Below are 17,694 nucleotides of genomic sequence, written 5' to 3' on the forward strand. Positions count from 1 at the left end.
TATTTCCCAGAGGTATCGGCTATCTACCAATTCGATCTATACCTCCGTCGGGGCCTTAGCAGACCCACCCACACCGACATCCGATTAAATATAGATCCTCGATCCTGCTCTCGATCAGTTAACATTTTTTTCACCTGACGTCACTCATCCCATAAACTATATTGATCCAGACATAAACAACAGATTTAATCAATAATTTATTATTATCAATTTAAATAATATCTCCATCCATTACCAATATATTTGATAACTCAAAATACCCAAGGTCGTTCCAGCATCATCAGATACGTACAGTGCCGTACAAAAGATAAAGAATCCCAGTTAACATAACGTTATTGCGTAAAATGGACTTATACGTGAATAAGCAAGGTATAGCAGGAAAATAAAAAAAAATATTTACCCGAGCCAAGAGGGAATTTTTATGGGAGCCTCAGATATTGAAAACTTCTCCCGTGCCTCAGCCAGGCAGATTGAAGATAAAAAAAATTAATAGCCCGCTTTTGGCAAGCAACAAACCCCCAAGTCGGTTGTACACTGGGCAAATTTTATTACCGATCCTCGTTCAACCAGCCAACGTTCTAGAAATTTTCGGTACAGGTAATTATCGTGGTGATGGGGTTAAACCAAAAGTGCAATATAACCAAAATTATCTTTTTAATCTTATCTATAATTTTATCTCAATCTCTACCCCTACCAAAGTGTTAACCACTTTCCTATTTTGATTGTGATAAAATATTTTTGGTTCATCAGTCTCTGACAGTATGGGGTTCAAAAAATTTTTTGGACTCTTCAGGTTGGTAGTACTGGACGATGAATTTCTGATAAGATCGTTCCGTAGTCTTGTTCCATGTAGGAGGAACGTTACTTGGGTCTGAGCTACTTTGATGGCGGCCTGAAGTAAATCTAAGGTTTACGAGGCAGTACCCGCCTCTTACTGGCACCTCCTCGAGCACTGACCAGTTACGTCAGAATCCACCAGGGTCTCATGGGAAAATGTACGGTACGAGGTGGTTCGAGTGGCAGTACTCATAATTCTGATAATAAATGCGTTTGAGGTGTTTATAGTATTTGGGTTTTTGTATTTTGAGGTCAGAGAAGGAATGTTTCTTTGACGTTTATCAGGACTAGTTCATCTGGTGGGACTTTATGTCCAAACATTTTTATATGGGTTATTGGAGAACGTTTGGTACCAGTTGGTACCAGATGGCAGCAGCTGGTACCAGATAGAAGAATTGTCGTGTAAGAAATTTTAAGTTTTGGTTAAATTTTCTATGAAAATACCAAGTTTCTAGGGGATAGGAACAAATAGTAAGACCCCGTATAGCGCGTGGTCTAAGGGCCTGGTAATATAGTTATTACCGACCGGGAGGCCCCTCGGGATAGAAGAAAGCGACGAACCCAGCATTAAAAACCAATTTTTGGTCCCGAAAAAACCTCCGCTCCGTCGTAATAACAGGCCTGGTAATCTATAGTAGGTTTTCTGTCCTGGCCTGGGACCGACCTACCATGGGCCTTAGCAATGCTGGAGCTTGAGAGGATAATCGAGCAAATTGATGCCCCCAGCCTCCGCGGGACTTTTTTTCAATTAAAATGGCCACGATACTTGAACAGCTGTCAAACGTGCCCCTTTGCAACGGTATCCGGCCCGATCGATGTCTATATACACTATTTCCGAAGAAATTGGGACTCACGTCCATTATACGACTCAAATCCATCCCTTTCACTTTTACGTGATTTCTTTTAATTTTCATAGTGAACCTACTTTTTTTTCCAAAAAATTTCCTACGCTCCCAAAAGCCTCACGCTGGGACTTGCCACTGCGTGCCGCTAAATCAAGTCATCCCCGATGGCCGCGGGGTGGGTCTAATAGAATCCCGAGCGATTATCCCAGTGAAACCTAAAGGGGCCCTATCCCCTAACCTATTTCTATTAGTGGTATTATGTTCTTCGAGAATGCAGCCAATTACCTTCTAGTAAAAAAAAAAATCACTAGAAAAAAGAAATACCAAACTCATTGACTCAATTTGTCCTGGCATATTTTTAAGGGAAAATATGAAACAAAAAAAGACCTAATTCAAACCACCCATATACTATTCACCAAATCATAGTCATTGGACGATTTTGATATCTATCACTGTAATTGCTCCCATAACATATATACATAAGTATATACAGCTACAGTCAAAATCAGCAACCGGCTCGTAAGTCCTCCTAGTAAATTTCTATTACCAACTACAGCAGCGTTCGAAACAATTGCCCATTAAATCGAACAGTCCCGTAGCAGATAATAACTTGCAATAATCGCGGAGGCAGTAGCCCAGCACGGGGTTGGGAGTTTACTGCAAGGGGATATAGATATTCAAGAGAGACATATATATATATATATACACCTATATCACAAGCATGCATAAGGTACAGTATAGCTATATAGAGTTTTAGAGATTCCATCCAACATATACATACTCGATAGACAGAGAATCTCCCGCAGGCCGACAATCGAGCCCTAACTACGAATAAGCGAGCATCGGTAATGAGGGACCAATTAGAACACCCCGTCGATGAAATTATCCCCCAACGTTCGAAATTCAAACTGGCTGGCGTGCCGTTCCAGGTAATGTCTCAAGGCACGCGAGCCAGCTTCCGTAAACTGGCGATACGAGTTACACCTTGCAGATATTCGTTGGAGAGTTTTTTCAAAATTGCAATTTGGCATTGAAAAGAATTTTTGTAAAAAAGATTTTTGGTCTGGTTCGAAAAAAATTTTTTTTTTCCGGCAATTTCCAATAATTTATCCGGGTAGTAGAAACCGATTTGAACCTCGGGCACTTCGTTACTTTATCACGGGGTTAATTTACAGCTTGTATAATTAACCGGAGTATGAAAGATGGCCGCCCACGTGCTACCGTTGCTACGTATAGGATTTATAGTTATTAATTTTATAATAAACTCATCAAGCCTTGTGCTTCCCTTACTGTTCTTTATATGCCTGTATGTATATAGATATCTATTGATGGGGATCTTGTACGTACTTCGTATCTATACTCCGTTCGTAAAACTCTAACGCGTAACCCCTCGTAGCCCTCGTAACCTGGGCTAATAGAGCGTTTAACAAAATAAACAAGAATCGACGAAACACTGTCAGACTTTTTCGCGTAGTCACCCTATAGACATTTATTATCTCGTCATCGTCCACGGTTTATTGGGCGTCCATGAAGGCGTGGCAGTCTTGTCTTTTTAGCACGGTAAATTCGAGCAAAGTAGAAATTTTTTGGTTGTCTAATTTCACGATAGAGTCAGTGATATTGCGTGTAAGTCACGACGAAACTGAATGGCAAGAGCGAGCACAGTGACCCTTGTTAAATTATTATTTTCCAAAATAAAAGTTTGATACCAAAATTTTTGGATTTCGGTAAAAAAAAGGAATTTTTGAAAAAAAAAATATATTTCAATATTATTATTAATCCTGTCAATGCAATTATCGACCGTTCCAGGAATTCGAGTAAAACGACTCCTAATTCAATTTCCTTTTTACCTGGGTATCAAAAAAAAAAAGAAAAAAATAGCAGGAACGAGTCAGGGACGTCTCGCCCTGGCCTGGGACAGGGCAAATTGAGCCGTCAGCCGGTTCATTATTAATTTCACCACTACGACCCGAACTATGGGTCTTGGGTCGCTTTGGTTCTGGTTGGGCCGATATTCGGCTTAGTCATTTGAAAAATTGAATTATACGGAAAAGAGTGCTAGTCACTCCTGCGAAACGACTACCAGTGACACAGAGTCGCTAGGGACTTTAGGACAAATTGAAAACAATCGTGGTGGCCTCGAATCCAGGTTGGGTGAAAAGTCAAGAAAAAAAATTTTTCAAAATTTTACATACACCCTATATATCCTCCACCGCTCCTCTCTCTCTCTCTCTCTAGGTGTGAAGATCTCATACGGCTCCAGCTTCTTCTCGTACGGCAGTCAAGTTAAGGTGTTGGCCGCAATCATTTATTATCTCAAGATTGAATTTCTCCCGGCCGACGCTGGCGTGAGTTTAATTAAAATATCGTTATGGGTAGGCGTGGATTCGTGCCGCCGTAGTATTTTGCTTCGTTCCTCTAATACTATATAAAGGATATGCCCGATCCACACGAGGTTCAGCCTCGTGGACCAAAGAAGCTGAACGAATAATCGGACAAGACCAAATTCCAAGAATAGCTACGAGAGCACGTGCGTCAATGATTATTATTATTTTTCTTTTTCAATAATAATAACATTTTCACATTCCCAGTGCTCTTGCTGCAACATACGTATTAATTTTATTACACAATTTTTTCATCCCGCTCTCGCAACTTTGTACGCGTTCCCACCTATTACTATTATTATCAAAAGCAGACGAAGCTTTGTCAAAAAAAAAAAAAAAAAATTAAGGTACCATTCCTCGAAGGCAAACTTCAGCAGCCAACGTTTCTCTACGCCAATCGGCTGTTCCGGGAACGTTCCGTAATTAAGCGAAGAGATAGTTTATTATGTATATATATATCATACATATGTGGATCCATATCTCCTGGGCGTTCAATATGCTTATGTTCCACCGATATGTATATAGATATACGGAGAAGATATGGATGGTATAGTATATATATATACACTATAGCATATCGAGTAGGATGATATAATGCGAATAGGGGATGAATTAGGGATGATAAGAGAATATAAGACAGAGAAAGAGAAAAGTACGATAAAGTGGAGGAAGTGAAAAGAAAATAGTTTCGCGCCTACCGAGAGACCCTTTTCGGAGCCTGGTCAGGTGGTAGAGAGTTTAATTAAAAATTAATCGGCGCAAATTAATTTACGTGAAAACGAAAATAAAAGCAGAAGAGGTAAAAGGACCAGACACTCGGGACATACCTGGCGAAGTGTAGGGCTGTGTAAGGAGCTTCCAGAGGAAGGTGGAGAAGCGTTTGAGGTAGGCGGGACCAGGTGAGTTAGCCGATCGTTACCCAGGGGGCACCGGGTATAGGATAATCGAAAACCCGAAACAAAAGCAGGATGAAGATGGAGGACGGTTGAGAAACATGGATGCGGATTATGATGGAGATGATGTTGCTGCTGGTGTACAGCGGCGTAAGAGGGGTTGGAGGGGTGGTGTAAGGGGGGAGGGGGGATGGGCGGAGTTTGACTCTCGTAGAACTTGAGCTCCCAGCTGATTATTAATACCTCGTTACCGTCTAGGCGTTAGACCGATTACTTAGGGGTAAGTATGATGTCGCGGTATGATCAGAGAACAGCGCGTATACAGATATACGAATTATAAAAAATGAAATTTTTTGAAAATTAGTAAAAAATTAAAAAAAAAAGTTTTTGTAATTAAAAAAAATTTTTCTTTTTTTTTAAAGTACCTAGAAAAACAACGTAGGGACTTGGTCCTCCTTTTTTCTCCCTCTATCGCGTCTCTACCGCATCGTCTTGTCCCTGTCGTTCGGGTGAGGCCGCGGCGTTCATAAAACGGCCGTAAAACACTAAACGGCTGTAAAACTGCCGGGCCAAAACGCGCGAGGTCTGTTGTTTAGCTGTTGCAGAGGGAAGCGGCGTTCCTTGCTCGCTGGGCAATAGAGACACGCACCTTCGACTCTAAATCATCCAAGGACCACGCCCATACCCTTTACCCTCCGACTCCACCAGCGCGAGGAGTCCTGCCAGACTGTGTCTGAGTTTGCCCGAGAAAGGGAGAGGGAGAGAGAGAGAGAGATTGACTGAGTTGGCGTGCGAGAGAGAAAGAGAGAGAGAGATAGATAGCACAGGACTCCGAACTCTGGATGCTAGTGAATATCCTACGGCTGTCTTCTATATATCCTCTTGTATCTTTCCATCCTCCTATTCCTCATCCTATACCTTATATCCTATAACTTGGAATCTTTACGCCTGCCATGTTGAAATCGACTAGGAACAAGAAGAGAGAGAGAGAGAAAGAATTTACTCGTAAATCCTGTATATTCGTTGCGGTTCTATTATCTGCCAGCTATTTCGTACGGAGAGATCGGAAGGCTGACGAAAGTTAAGAAATATATTGTATATTGTATATATATATATATACATACGTTAAGAAAATTCTCATAAGGAACTGAGGATTCTCTGGTTAATCATGTTGAGAGAGATAGAGAAGGATACTTTGAGAGATGCTTTTTTCTCCGAAGAATAAAACGTAATCTTACGTATCAATTAGCCTTAGGTTCCCTTGGGATATGCCCCCCCGTGGCCCTTTGACCGTACGCCGCTCTCGTAGGATTCCTTCACTCCCTCTCTCTCGCTCTCATTCCGCTCCCCTCATCTCTTAAGCTTTCTCTCAGGCCGTCCGAGGTGTGAGAACCGAGACACGAGGAACGTAGATTTATTTTACGTCTTCATCGGCCGATCCTTGACTCTGTCCAAGGAGCCAGCAACTATCTACGTTCCAAAGGGTACTGACGGGAATACACGTATGAGCTTGGGTAGAGTCAATCCTCGAGCAGCGATCGCTGTGATCCTAGTACATGCAATCAGCAATCAGCGACCAGCGAGGATCGGTATTATTTATATAAAATGTATTATTTGAGTCGAATGATGCTGCGGTAAGTCGGTATTGATTAATCGTAAATTTGAAAAAGCCACAACAAAAGCTAGAACCAGGGTGTGGATGAACACGGTGATTTTCAGGGACCCGAGTGGGATCCGAGTCGATGTGATATACGTGGGTTAACAAAGGGGAGAAGATGGAAAAGAAGACTACGAGGAAGGTGCACGAAGAGGAGACCTCAGAACCGGATGGATTAGGTGCCAAGACCCCCTGCGGCTATCCCCTGGCTCTTTTCGTGGCTGTTAAGTAATATATTACGTGGCAAACACCTGGACCCTTGGTATATCGACTCCCGCAGCCGACCCACCAGGTCCTATCCGAAGGGAAGGATCGTGACTGGTTAACATGGGATGATGGTATAGGGCTGCTATCAGGATACCCAGTAGATTTAAAACATAGATCGATAGGCTTTTATCCTTGTGTATGGAGATGGGGCTGAAGACTCCCATCTCTCATGGGGTGTGTATAGACTGAATTTATTTAGATGAATCTATGGAAGATGCTGTTGGTCCAGGATGGCGAATAAATTTTGATGGAATTATATATATGCATGTGTATACCCGGCAACGAGGGGTGGAATATATGGGGAAGGCTGAGGTTGCTTATATGGGATAAACTTAACGAATTCAGATGGGCCCGTTCACACCTTGGCTGATTAGGCCCAACATAACTTTCTTCTCTCTCTCTTCGAGAACGAGCGTCCCGACGCTTGGTGTCTCTCTCCAAGCGTAGGACACGCGTGGAATAGCTGGTAACACGCTGGGGTACCAGATGCTGCTCGAGAAGGATGGTGAGAGTATGGTGGCGTTCCAGTGTTAAAAAAGGATGGTGGAGGTGGAAAAGAAGGTGAAAAGGTGCCGGCTTGTACTGGGCTGAAGGTGTCGGCCAATACTTTCTAAGGCGTCCGTCGCCGCTTGACGTCTTAATGCACGTCGAGAATAATCTCAGCGCCAATTTATTACACTCTTTCTCATTTCTTCCCTGGACGCCTCGCACGTCGGTGCCCATCCTTTTGTAGGCCCCTTTCGGTTCTATGGTCTTTCGTTACCGGCGTAGGTGGAGAGAAGAGGGGGTCCACGCTCTGCTAACGTTGGGCCTTATGCCCGCTGGCCGCCAGCACCTAATAGAATACGTAATTTGAATTTTTTGAATTATATATATATGTATACGTACGTAAGGATAGCGCCGTGAGGCTTACGGGTACGTAGGACCCGGGCCGGACCCAAAGTAGCATAGTGGAATATATATATATTTATAATGCGGGGCCTTACCTTAAGCTAGCAGAAGAGTAAAGGGCGTTTTTGGGACTGGTAGGAGCAAAGGGAGTAAATGTATAATATTCAGGCGTGGCGTAAAAGTGGGCCCCAACCGAGGACAGCCGACCACTATAAATTTCTTATGTTTATGGGATTTGGGCCTTACGCCACGGTTTCCACCAGTCGGAATATTTCGTAATTTAAGTACAGATTAAGAAACGTTTGTCGTGCCGATGACATTCCTTGCGTATAAAGCCATAACCAATTCCAAAAGACATTCGGACCGACGCCGCGGGCCCAAATGACAAAAAATTGGGACTATGAGTCCCAGAGTGATTTCATGAGGTACGAGTTTCTTACTAAGAAAGAAAAACACGTAAAATCTTAATGCAATAATTTAATAACCCATGTCCAGGTGTATATAACCTAATGAACCATTTCCCGCTAGACTCTACAGAGGGAATCCAAGATGGTACTGGGTCCTGATGTTGCATCATGGTACCATAAATAATCTGGTCTGGATTAAAAAGTGACACTCTACCCGAGTCCCAAGAGCGTCGTTAGCTCTTTGAGCGATGGGCACTGCTCGCCGGGCGAAAATTCGTGCGAACTAGAGTGAGATAATGAGGAAAAAAAAAGGGAAAAGGAAGCAAACATAGGAGGGGAAAAAAGGGGGGGAGGGTGGAAAGAGCCAGGACCAATAGCCACCGGTAACTCAGTATCTCCAAGCCTCGCGAGGACAGAAGAAACGGTGCCCAAAGCGGAAGGACGAAAGAGGAAAGAAGATGAAGATAAAATGGTTCCTCCGAAGGTGGAGTCCCCCCTTCTCTACCATTGGGCAGGGGCGGAAGGGGACTCAAGTTGATGGTCTGAGAAACCGTGATGCGGCAGCTGTTGGCCAAATTAAGTGCTCATCTCATGATCTTCGTCCTCGGTTCTGGGCTCTAAACAGGGGACCCTCTTCAATTCATGGCTGCACCGCATGCAGGACCCACGAGGTGGACGCTGGACGGCGGCGTCGGTGAGCCCCGTGAAATTAGCATTGGGAGATCGTAAAGGTAAGGCACTACTTGGGATTGGACGACCGCAGAGAGCTGAGTAGGGACCATGTAGCCTTTATGAGACCGAGATAAACGAAGAGTAAGAAGAGAGTGGACTTGGAAATTGGGGGAGAGAATGAGGAAGAGAAAATTATAAGATATATATATATGAGAGGCGGTCAGGACCAAAGAGGAACACGGTCACTCTATACGGATTTAATAAGTACAAACGTTAATCGCCGTATTTACGATCGGACTTGGCTCAGCCTGGAAATTAAATTATTGTCACAATAAAGATGGCGTCGGATCATCAGCTCACGTTCATCCCTTTTCCCAAATGCTTTATTCCTTCTTATTCGGACCCTGCCATCTGACTTCTTTCCCGTGACTAAGGACCTCGCTTCAGTGTCTCGGTTGTCTCTTTCTCTGGATTCGTGGTTAGTTACGGCCCCTTCCATCCACCCCTATACCTTTCCCTGACGGAAATGGGCAACCCAGGGGTAGGTAATATATTCGAGTCGGAAGGCGACTCAACGCTGAAACAATGAACCGACCAACCGGTGTGGGCCGCGCAAAGCTCATGGCTTAGCATCCCCTATCGGCTTGCGCTCTACGAGCCTCGAACCATTGCGGGATGAAATTTCCACCCTTGCGCCGGGACGACAGGGACGCTTTGCGAAGGGTGCTCTTTCGCGGATTTAGAGAACCTCTACAGTCTGACGCTTCTTCTCGGTGCTGTTGTCATGGCAACTGTTCACGGGGATTTGGGATGACGTGCGTCGATATGAGATAAGGAAAAGAAAAACAGATGATCAGAAAAATAAATACCGAGGCGGTTGGTGTTTCGGTTAAAAAAAAAATTTACAACCTTTAAATTTTTCAAGGATCCATTCAGATCCGAGAGATTGGATGGCTCTGTCAAACCCCGTGCGCCACTTTCAATTCGTACCCGTCCGTGGAGGCAGGGGGTTCAAACAAGAGGTAGAGTTTCTGGAGACAAAGGGGGTGGGTGCACCCTTACCGAAATCCCTGGGATAAGACAGGGAAGATGGACTCCGAAAAAAAAGTCCGGCTCTTTGTCCAGTAAATGGTGAAGCTCCCGACGCCATTGTCGTCCGTCCTCGGACGTCGCGAAGGGTGGCGGACCTTATTTTTTTTTCACCCTCCTTCAGGATCCATTCCGACCCCCCCCCGCCCGGCTTTACCTTGCGGGAAAGTTTATCGCGGCCTGCTGGAAATGAAACTCTGGCTCGACGGTTAAGGGTAGTTTTGGGGGTGCCGAGAGTGTCAAATTTGTCAAGCGATTCCCAGGGATCAGCGCCGGAATCGAGCGCGGACCAAATCGAATTAGGACCTGAAACCACCCCTCTATTTTTTTTTCCATACCAAACTCCCGCAAACTGCCCCGACCTCCCTCCGTACGAATCTCCGATCGAGGAAAATCCTCCGGGGAGGATCAAAGAAATAAGGGATGATCCCGACACCAGAAGACCCTCCGAATACAAATAATCACTAGCAATTAATTTCAAGAGTCAAAGGAGCCAATGGGGGGATGAAATGATTAGGTATACCTAGACCATTAAATAATGATAACGGTAACCTCACCCGAAAAAAACAACCCCGCGATAAGCGACAGACCAGGCTTTTGTAGAATTTCAAAAAAAAAATATACCCTAACCCCGCGGACCATCTGAAAATATTTGCCCAGATAGACGAACCGGGAAGGGTTGAATAAAGCCCCAGGCCCGGAAATACGATGGTACGGTCGGTGGGGAGGCGAAGCGCGTAGAGCGAGAGGCTAACCAGCCAGCAGCAGATCCTGCCAAATGAAATTATCCCCGAACAACCCACCCCCCCTTCCCGACCAACCACCCCCCAACGATCTACAGGGTTAATTCCGGAACGGGGCTCTCTTGCTGTTTGTTACGTCCCTGATATCACTGCCTGCCCAACTAGCTAGCTAACCTCCTGGCTGGGGCTGGCTAGTTCGCTAGTTGGCTGGCTAGCTGACTAGCCTCAGGGCTGGACCATAATTTAATAGCAGCCACTAATACGTTCCCCCTTCGCTGATAAGAGTTTCCAGCCCGGTATGCGTGCGGATGAGACAACATGCTTTGCCGTATCTACCTATACCATATATACCTAATCAACATGCTTTTAAACTAGGTATATATATATATACTATCATTAAATATACACTGATTAAACGTAAGTCATCGTTATCATTGTTATCCGACTACCTCAATAAGATCTCCAATACGAGATCTCCATAGGCGACTACGAAAAAGAGGGGAGGGACCAGGGTCATGAGGCTGGGTCAGAACGGGTCTTCCCGTATACAAGGTATAACCGTCGAGGTCTGGAATCACGGCAGGGCGTGAGCCGAGAGTAACTGGAGTGGAAGCGAAGCCGGAGTGGGTACATTCATCACGAGTTATTAAACAGGGTAACAAAAGGACGGAACGCGGGCGCGTAAAAAAGGCGGAGAAGATAGAATCGCCTAACTAGTCCCCCATGATGATAGATGGCCCCAAGGATTAAGCATCATGGCCTCTCCTGCGTATATACATCCCCCTGGTACCAAACCAGCCCTCGGTCTCACTCGCTCTTACCCAACGTCTTATCAGCTTCTCGGTCTACCCTGAGATCAGGTATCCTGGTCTCGCGGATGCCGAAAGTGGAGTCAGGGTGAAGAAGGGAAGCAAAAGGGCAAGGTGAGGGAAGTTGGTACCGGGGCGGGGGGGGAGTTGGTTATGGGACTAGGTGGGGGAGTAGTAGGAGGGGGTAAGAGGAGAAATAGAGGAGTGGTAGGGTAAATAGAAAAAATAGAACCAGATGGGTTCAGGACGCGCTGGTCTGCCGGAGTTTCTTTCAGATGGGTTTCTAACCGATTGGCTGGGATACCGGATCGATCAGGATGTATGGATGAAACGATTAACGATATTTATGGTGGTTTTAATGTGGTGATAGATATTTTTTGAACAATTTTTTTTTTACTATGTTTTTGGGGAATTTTTGAAAAATTTTTTTGATTCCACTCTAATTGCTTGCTCTCGAATGGTTAAGGTCGACCAAAGTTCCGTCAGACAATTTTCGCGCCGTCAGTCAGCTGCGGTGAACTGCTACCGTGATTTCCGCTAATCCAACGAGACAAGCACGATTTTGGAACGAGTTCAAGTCTGCAGCCACTACTAGGTCTTGTAGCCAGTCCAACCTCTGTGAAGGGTTCGGATCTGTGCGGGCGAAGGTTATAGCGTTGTGATAACAATGAAATTTTGTAATTAAGTTAGGCGATTCAAAGGCAGTTCGTTAAGTAGACGCAACAGTGGGAATTTAATTGTAATTTTGAAATTTAATAAGCTTTTTCAAAATTTATGTACTTTTCCTGGGAAGATTTCGGGATGGATTATTGCTGGTGAAAAAAATTTTGTTGTTTTTATTTTTAATCAAAATCGATATTATCGGCATGTTTTCTCGTGGAATTCTTTTCCCAAATTTGCCAATTTATCTGTGACGCGTTTCTGGCCGCTAGAGGGATTCTTTCTCTTTGTCACTTCGTCCCTGCCCCTGCTGAAACATCAATTAAAATTTATCCGTGTGACGCGACTCGCCCTCGATACGCCCGTTTCGTGCGATCGTTCGCCGTTTTTAATTGGATTTGAGAGAGAGGACTGCGCGAGAGGATAAACCAGCCGGAGATACCTCCAGAGGGAAAGGGAGAGAGAGTAAGAGAGAAAGAGAGAGAGAGAGAGAGAGAGAGAGAGAGAGAGAGAGAGAAACGAAAAAAAATATATATAATAAAAATAGTATAGTTGACAAAGTGTCAATAAATAAAGTCATGTGTGTTAAAAATGTCAAAATTTTCAAATGTCATTTTAAACCTAGTCATCTTGCAAAAGCTCGTTCTGACAATGGAAAAAATATACGACTGCTTGATGTTTAAACTCGAAAAAAAAATTCGTTACAGAAAATTATAATATTAAAATATCATACGGATAATGAAAATAATCTAAATATAGGAAAAGCATAAAAAAAATAAAAGTACAAGAATTTTGAGTTATTTCTCTCGCGTGCAAAAACTTAAGCTGAACCTGTCAGTCAGAAGGTGTCAGAGTAGATCCTACTAGCCGATAGCCGATAGTTCATGTAACTTATTAAATCGTGGGAATTTCTAGGATGAGGTAATTCAGAGTGGGGAGGGAGGGGGGTGAAATCGAAGAGGGGCATGACGTATATTAAGCTTCTACATACATAGGAAAACCAGATGAGCTATCTGTGAACGTTATTCGCATTCGCAACACGAGCTATTAATTATGTATTCAATAAATTTTAAACGTATTGAAATGAATTCAAATTGCAGATTAATATTAAACGGCGTGCACTAATTGGCTGGGCAATTATACGACCTTAATTAAACATTAGCTGCGAACTGGGGTTAATGCTAACGACATCTATCGTATGTCAAATACTTTAAGTATTTTTAAAAATCTCTAACGCATCCCGCGAGCTCAAAAGATTTTACCTACAGTCGTACCTGAGAATGTGAATCGTAACGTGAATCGGGATCTTATCAAACTGCGTTAGGTTAAGTTTTAGAAACCAGTGACGCTGCTGCCATCTAGCGGACGAGATGGGAAGTCTCTGTACAGGGTTGAAACGTTCTACCATCCACAGTGTTCGGGTTACAAAGAGTTTCGGAAGGTGGCGCCTCTGGCTTACGAGTTGCAGTTAATTTTGTTTAATATAATCCAAATCAAATTTGTACTGCTCATTGACTGGTACTAAATTAATAATGAAGCGTTCGTACTTGTTACAAAAAACGATTTTATTACACTGAGCTACAAACAGTATATCGTATATGAATATATATCTTAATTTTCTAATCTCCTGCAGATGTCAGTGATTAGTTCAGCAGAAATGTCACTGGCATAAATGCTGATGAATGACACATAAATTTTTGGCCACTGACACGTGTAAATAGTAACAGGCTGTAGTTGTATCTAAATATCTCACTATACCTTTCAGTGGTAACGGGTTTTTTTATTTTTGGGAAATATATTTGTGGCGATCGGGGAATAAAGGTCTGTGCGAGAGGACGAGAGAGCCAAGTGAATAAAAATATACGAGGTCCAGAGAAGATGGCCGCCCTCTTATATGTATATCGTTTATTTTTTTCGAATGAATGAAAGGAAGGTTTAATCATGTTTTTCATGTTTTTATATCGTTTTCTATTCTTCTTCATTTTTAGTCTCTTCTCTGGACTCTCGTCTCTGATATGTTAAAGATTTGGCCAATCATAATTAAGGTACGCTTTCCAGTGCACTCTTATAGGACTCCGAAGACTTTGAGCCATTGAGCTATCGAGTCCTCATCTTGAGTCAGTCGCGAACGTCCTTAATTTTTTTTTTTATATATTTTGTATCACTTATTCGAGCGTCCTCTCGCTGACATTGACTAATCCTAATTAATTACAATTTCTTAATTAGGAAATCTAGGCTACATTTAGATTCGCATTTGATTTTAAACGTCTTACTTAACGATAGATTTATTAGCATGAAAATCCTTAAGGAGATCTCCAATGAAAAATGTAGGGATAGGACGGCGACTCGAAATTTTATATTTAATTACATCTCATTCCTCGTTCCTCATTCCTCAATCAGTGATCTCCTCAAAAAACTCTCAGTCTCTGTTACTTATAATTTTGATTAATAATTCAATTACATCTCCAGTCTCTTTTACCAGTATCCCACAAAAAGATTCGTCTGTGACGTGTTCAATGTGAACGAGACTTCTCACTTTTCTGAGCAACACCTGCCTTCGTCTAATAAATAGTAGTACTTCTAAATGAGCCAAGAGAGCTCACAAAGTTCTTATGAGGGCGACAGTCGCAAATACTCATCCCCAGTAATTATATACAAAGAACTAGTCATCAGATAATTTCAGACGATCCATTAAATCTGAAATATTTCAATTAAAAATGCTCATCTTCATTATACTCCTCTGCCAGATCCTCCACACAAATCCAGATTCTCCACAGAGTCCCTTAGGACAGATTAGCCCGTTCCAGGATGATCATCATCCTCTTTGTCTTCTATATGATCTTCGACTTCTCAATGGGCTAGAGTGGCGTTTCCTCTTCGAGGAGTTACCTGGGCGTTGGTGGAGGAGGTGGTGGTCATACAGCACTTCCAGCATAATATCCAGCCTTGCCAGCAATACCAGGACCCCGCTTCCTCTTCTCGCACTCCATAGTGCTGAAGGTGTTCTGAGCAATCTGTGACTTCCTCTTTGGATTTTGCAAGGTCATGCTTCTCTGACTAGAATTAGAACTGGAGCTGGTACCAGGTTCAGAGACTCTCAAGATGCCTGAGTGTATCGTTCCAAAGTTCTGATAAATGAACTGAGACTGAATCGCTGAGACAGATGCGTTCTGATGCTTGAGGGTTATGGGTACAGTCTGTCCTGCCAACGTGTTATACTGAGAGTCAAAAGCAAACGGACTGTCCAGGAGAGACTCGTTCTTATCAGTATATCCAACACCGAGTCTAGAATCCAGAAGACCCTCCTTATCAGCGAACCCACTAAGTCTGGAGTCAACGATGCTCTGTTCGTTCCTACCGGAGAACTCAGTGTACCTAGGTTCGTGTCCCACGGTATGTTCCTTAGCGTCGGTAAAGGCGATCATGTTCTGTCTAGAATCAGAGAGTATCCTAGAATCCATGAGACCTTCCTTATCGGCAAAGCCACTGAGTCTCGAGTCGATAACACTCTGATCTGACTTATCGACAAAGGCGAACCTGGGGTCGGCGCTCTTCGTATCGTCTGGATATGCCGGTAATATATTCGAGAGATCTGATTTATCGACGTAGCTGATAGCTTGGGGATTAGAGGCGCAGATGTCAGGCGCCGTTTTACACAGCAGCGACGTCCCTTCCTCGGCAAGTCTCTGGGGCCCTGCACAAGTAAAATCGATCAGATTCTTTTGTCTCACGTAGTCACTAGGACGCAGCGTAATCGCACCAAGTAGCAGTAACTACGGAGTAATGACTCACCCTTACTGGCTTGATGAAATCCTCTGGCCTGAACCGGTCCTGGGGATTTCTGATGCGCTCTGACAAGGTACTCCGAGCTCAGTCCTCTCTGTTCTCGAAGTTTCCTCTCGGCTCCAGGAACCATGACCCTCACCTAACGAAACCAGAGAGATTAATCAGTGTCTAGGATAAGGTAACCACCAAGTGGATAATGGCAAGCTATCCTTACCATGTCCTCGACTGTTGGAAAACGAGCCATATAACCGGAAACCGTAAGTAGAGCAGCAACCTCAGCCAAGATCAGAGCCAATCCTGAGAGCTGAAGGCACCAGCCATACTGATACTGTGGTAAACCGTTATCATCCGGTTGTACACCAATGCCCGAGGACAGGCTGTACTTCCTTGGCAATTCCAGGGAGGCATCGGAGAGGGCAGAAGCCAGGACGATGAGACCACCTCCAAGGGATAGTCCTGAAACGTGAGAAAAATTTGAGTATACGAATTTTCCCTTCCGCCCTTCCGCCCTTCCACCCTGTACGTTTGCTTGACCCGCCTGACTCCTTGGGTACCAATCCTGATAATGTCTCTGTCGAGAAGCCAGCGGTTTCTAACTAGGGTGGTTAGGCATTAACCGGAAGTGGGGTGGAGGAGATGAAGGAGCCACAGCAAAAAGCCTGGCAGCGAGGTTCTCGAATGGCAAAAAACTCTAATGCTCTTACAATACAGAGAGGGAGGCGGGTCGCGTGGGGAGTAAACGTATAAGGCTGTGGTTTCGACTGGAAATAAGGGTGGTTTTCGGAGAAATGGCTCGATTCGTCTTTACTCGTACTTTTTATCCGCTAACTTACCCTCCGCTGGCATTACAATTTGCTAGCGAACCCACCCCTTGTAAATCTGTTCGCTACATTATTAATACATTGACTGTCTTCGGGGGGGGGGGATTGCAAAAAACATCCCTTACTTGCTCTACCCTATCGTCGGGCTAATTATCCCTATAGACACCCGCGCATATACGTACACCCGTTTCATCCCCTAAATCATACACGTCTTATTCCTGACAATATTTCGAAATTCAATATTCCTAACTTTCATCCGTTAATTTATTCACTCGTCAGCACGATCGCGTGAATTATCGGTTTCACTAAGGAGCAAAGGAACTCCAATGCCATCCACATCCCTGGTATTTTCCGTTTTAATTTTCCTGGCAAACGACCCATAAACCCTCAGCAGCGTCGGGAGACTCAGGGTGATTCCGGACAGTTGCCACGAGAGACTCCGGAGCGCTTCAGCGAATTCGCAGTCGTCTACTGCGCCAGGAGTCGTGATGCCGATTAAGGGGATGACCCAGAACAACCTCAGTACACGAGGGTGAAACTTGGTCAAAATTTTTCGAGCGCGTTACTTTCCTCTAGAAAACGTGGACGGAGCATAAATAAATTGTCGTAAGGGTGTTTTCTATAGAATGGGCGGTGGGGGGCGGCGGAGGAGGAGGTGCCCATCAATTAACTCTAATTAGTAGTCGCAGCTCTGCAGTCTGCATTTCGGCCGGTAAAAAAAGCGGGAGCCGCTCGCTCGGTAAGAGGCTAATTGCGGGAGAAGAGGCGAAGATGCTTGTTAAGGAATATGAGGAGAGTTGGAACGCGAAAGTTTAAGGGTGCTGGTGAAAGTGGCGAAAGGGGTGCGAAGGGTGGTCGGATGTTTCAACTCGTCCTGCGACAAATCTCAATTAAGTCTTCGAATTCGCGCGGGTGTCGCACCCTGGTTGAGAA

The 17,694-nt window shown here is 44.1% G+C and overlaps 1 protein-coding gene across 7 annotated transcripts in view; it reads right to left on the minus strand.

The window, feature by feature from the left end:
- Window positions 1-13,713: 13,713 nt before the first annotated feature.
- Window positions 13,714-17,694, minus strand: part of LOC107264599 — a 50,792-nt gene continuing 46,811 nt past the window's right edge. For 6 of the 7 annotated variants that reach the window (XM_025081858.1, XM_025081857.1, XM_025081859.1 and 3 more), the window contains exons 6-8: window positions 16,155-16,396; window positions 15,947-16,079; window positions 13,714-15,848 (exon numbers count right to left, since the gene is read on the minus strand). In XM_025081858.1, the coding sequence (XP_024937626.1) occupies window positions 15,070-15,848; window positions 15,947-16,079; window positions 16,155-16,396 (1,154 nt within the window). In that variant the 3' untranslated portion in view covers window positions 13,714-15,069. The remainder of the gene's footprint in view (window positions 15,849-15,946; window positions 16,080-16,154; window positions 16,397-17,694) is intronic. The other variant, XM_015733011.2, reaches the window with a different exon arrangement.

Source organism: Cephus cinctus, unplaced genomic scaffold (genome assembly GCF_000341935.2).
Source record: "Cephus cinctus unplaced genomic scaffold, Ccin1 Ccin1_scaffold0189, whole genome shotgun sequence".
NCBI classification, from domain to species: domain Eukaryota; kingdom Metazoa; phylum Arthropoda; class Insecta; order Hymenoptera; family Cephidae; genus Cephus; species Cephus cinctus.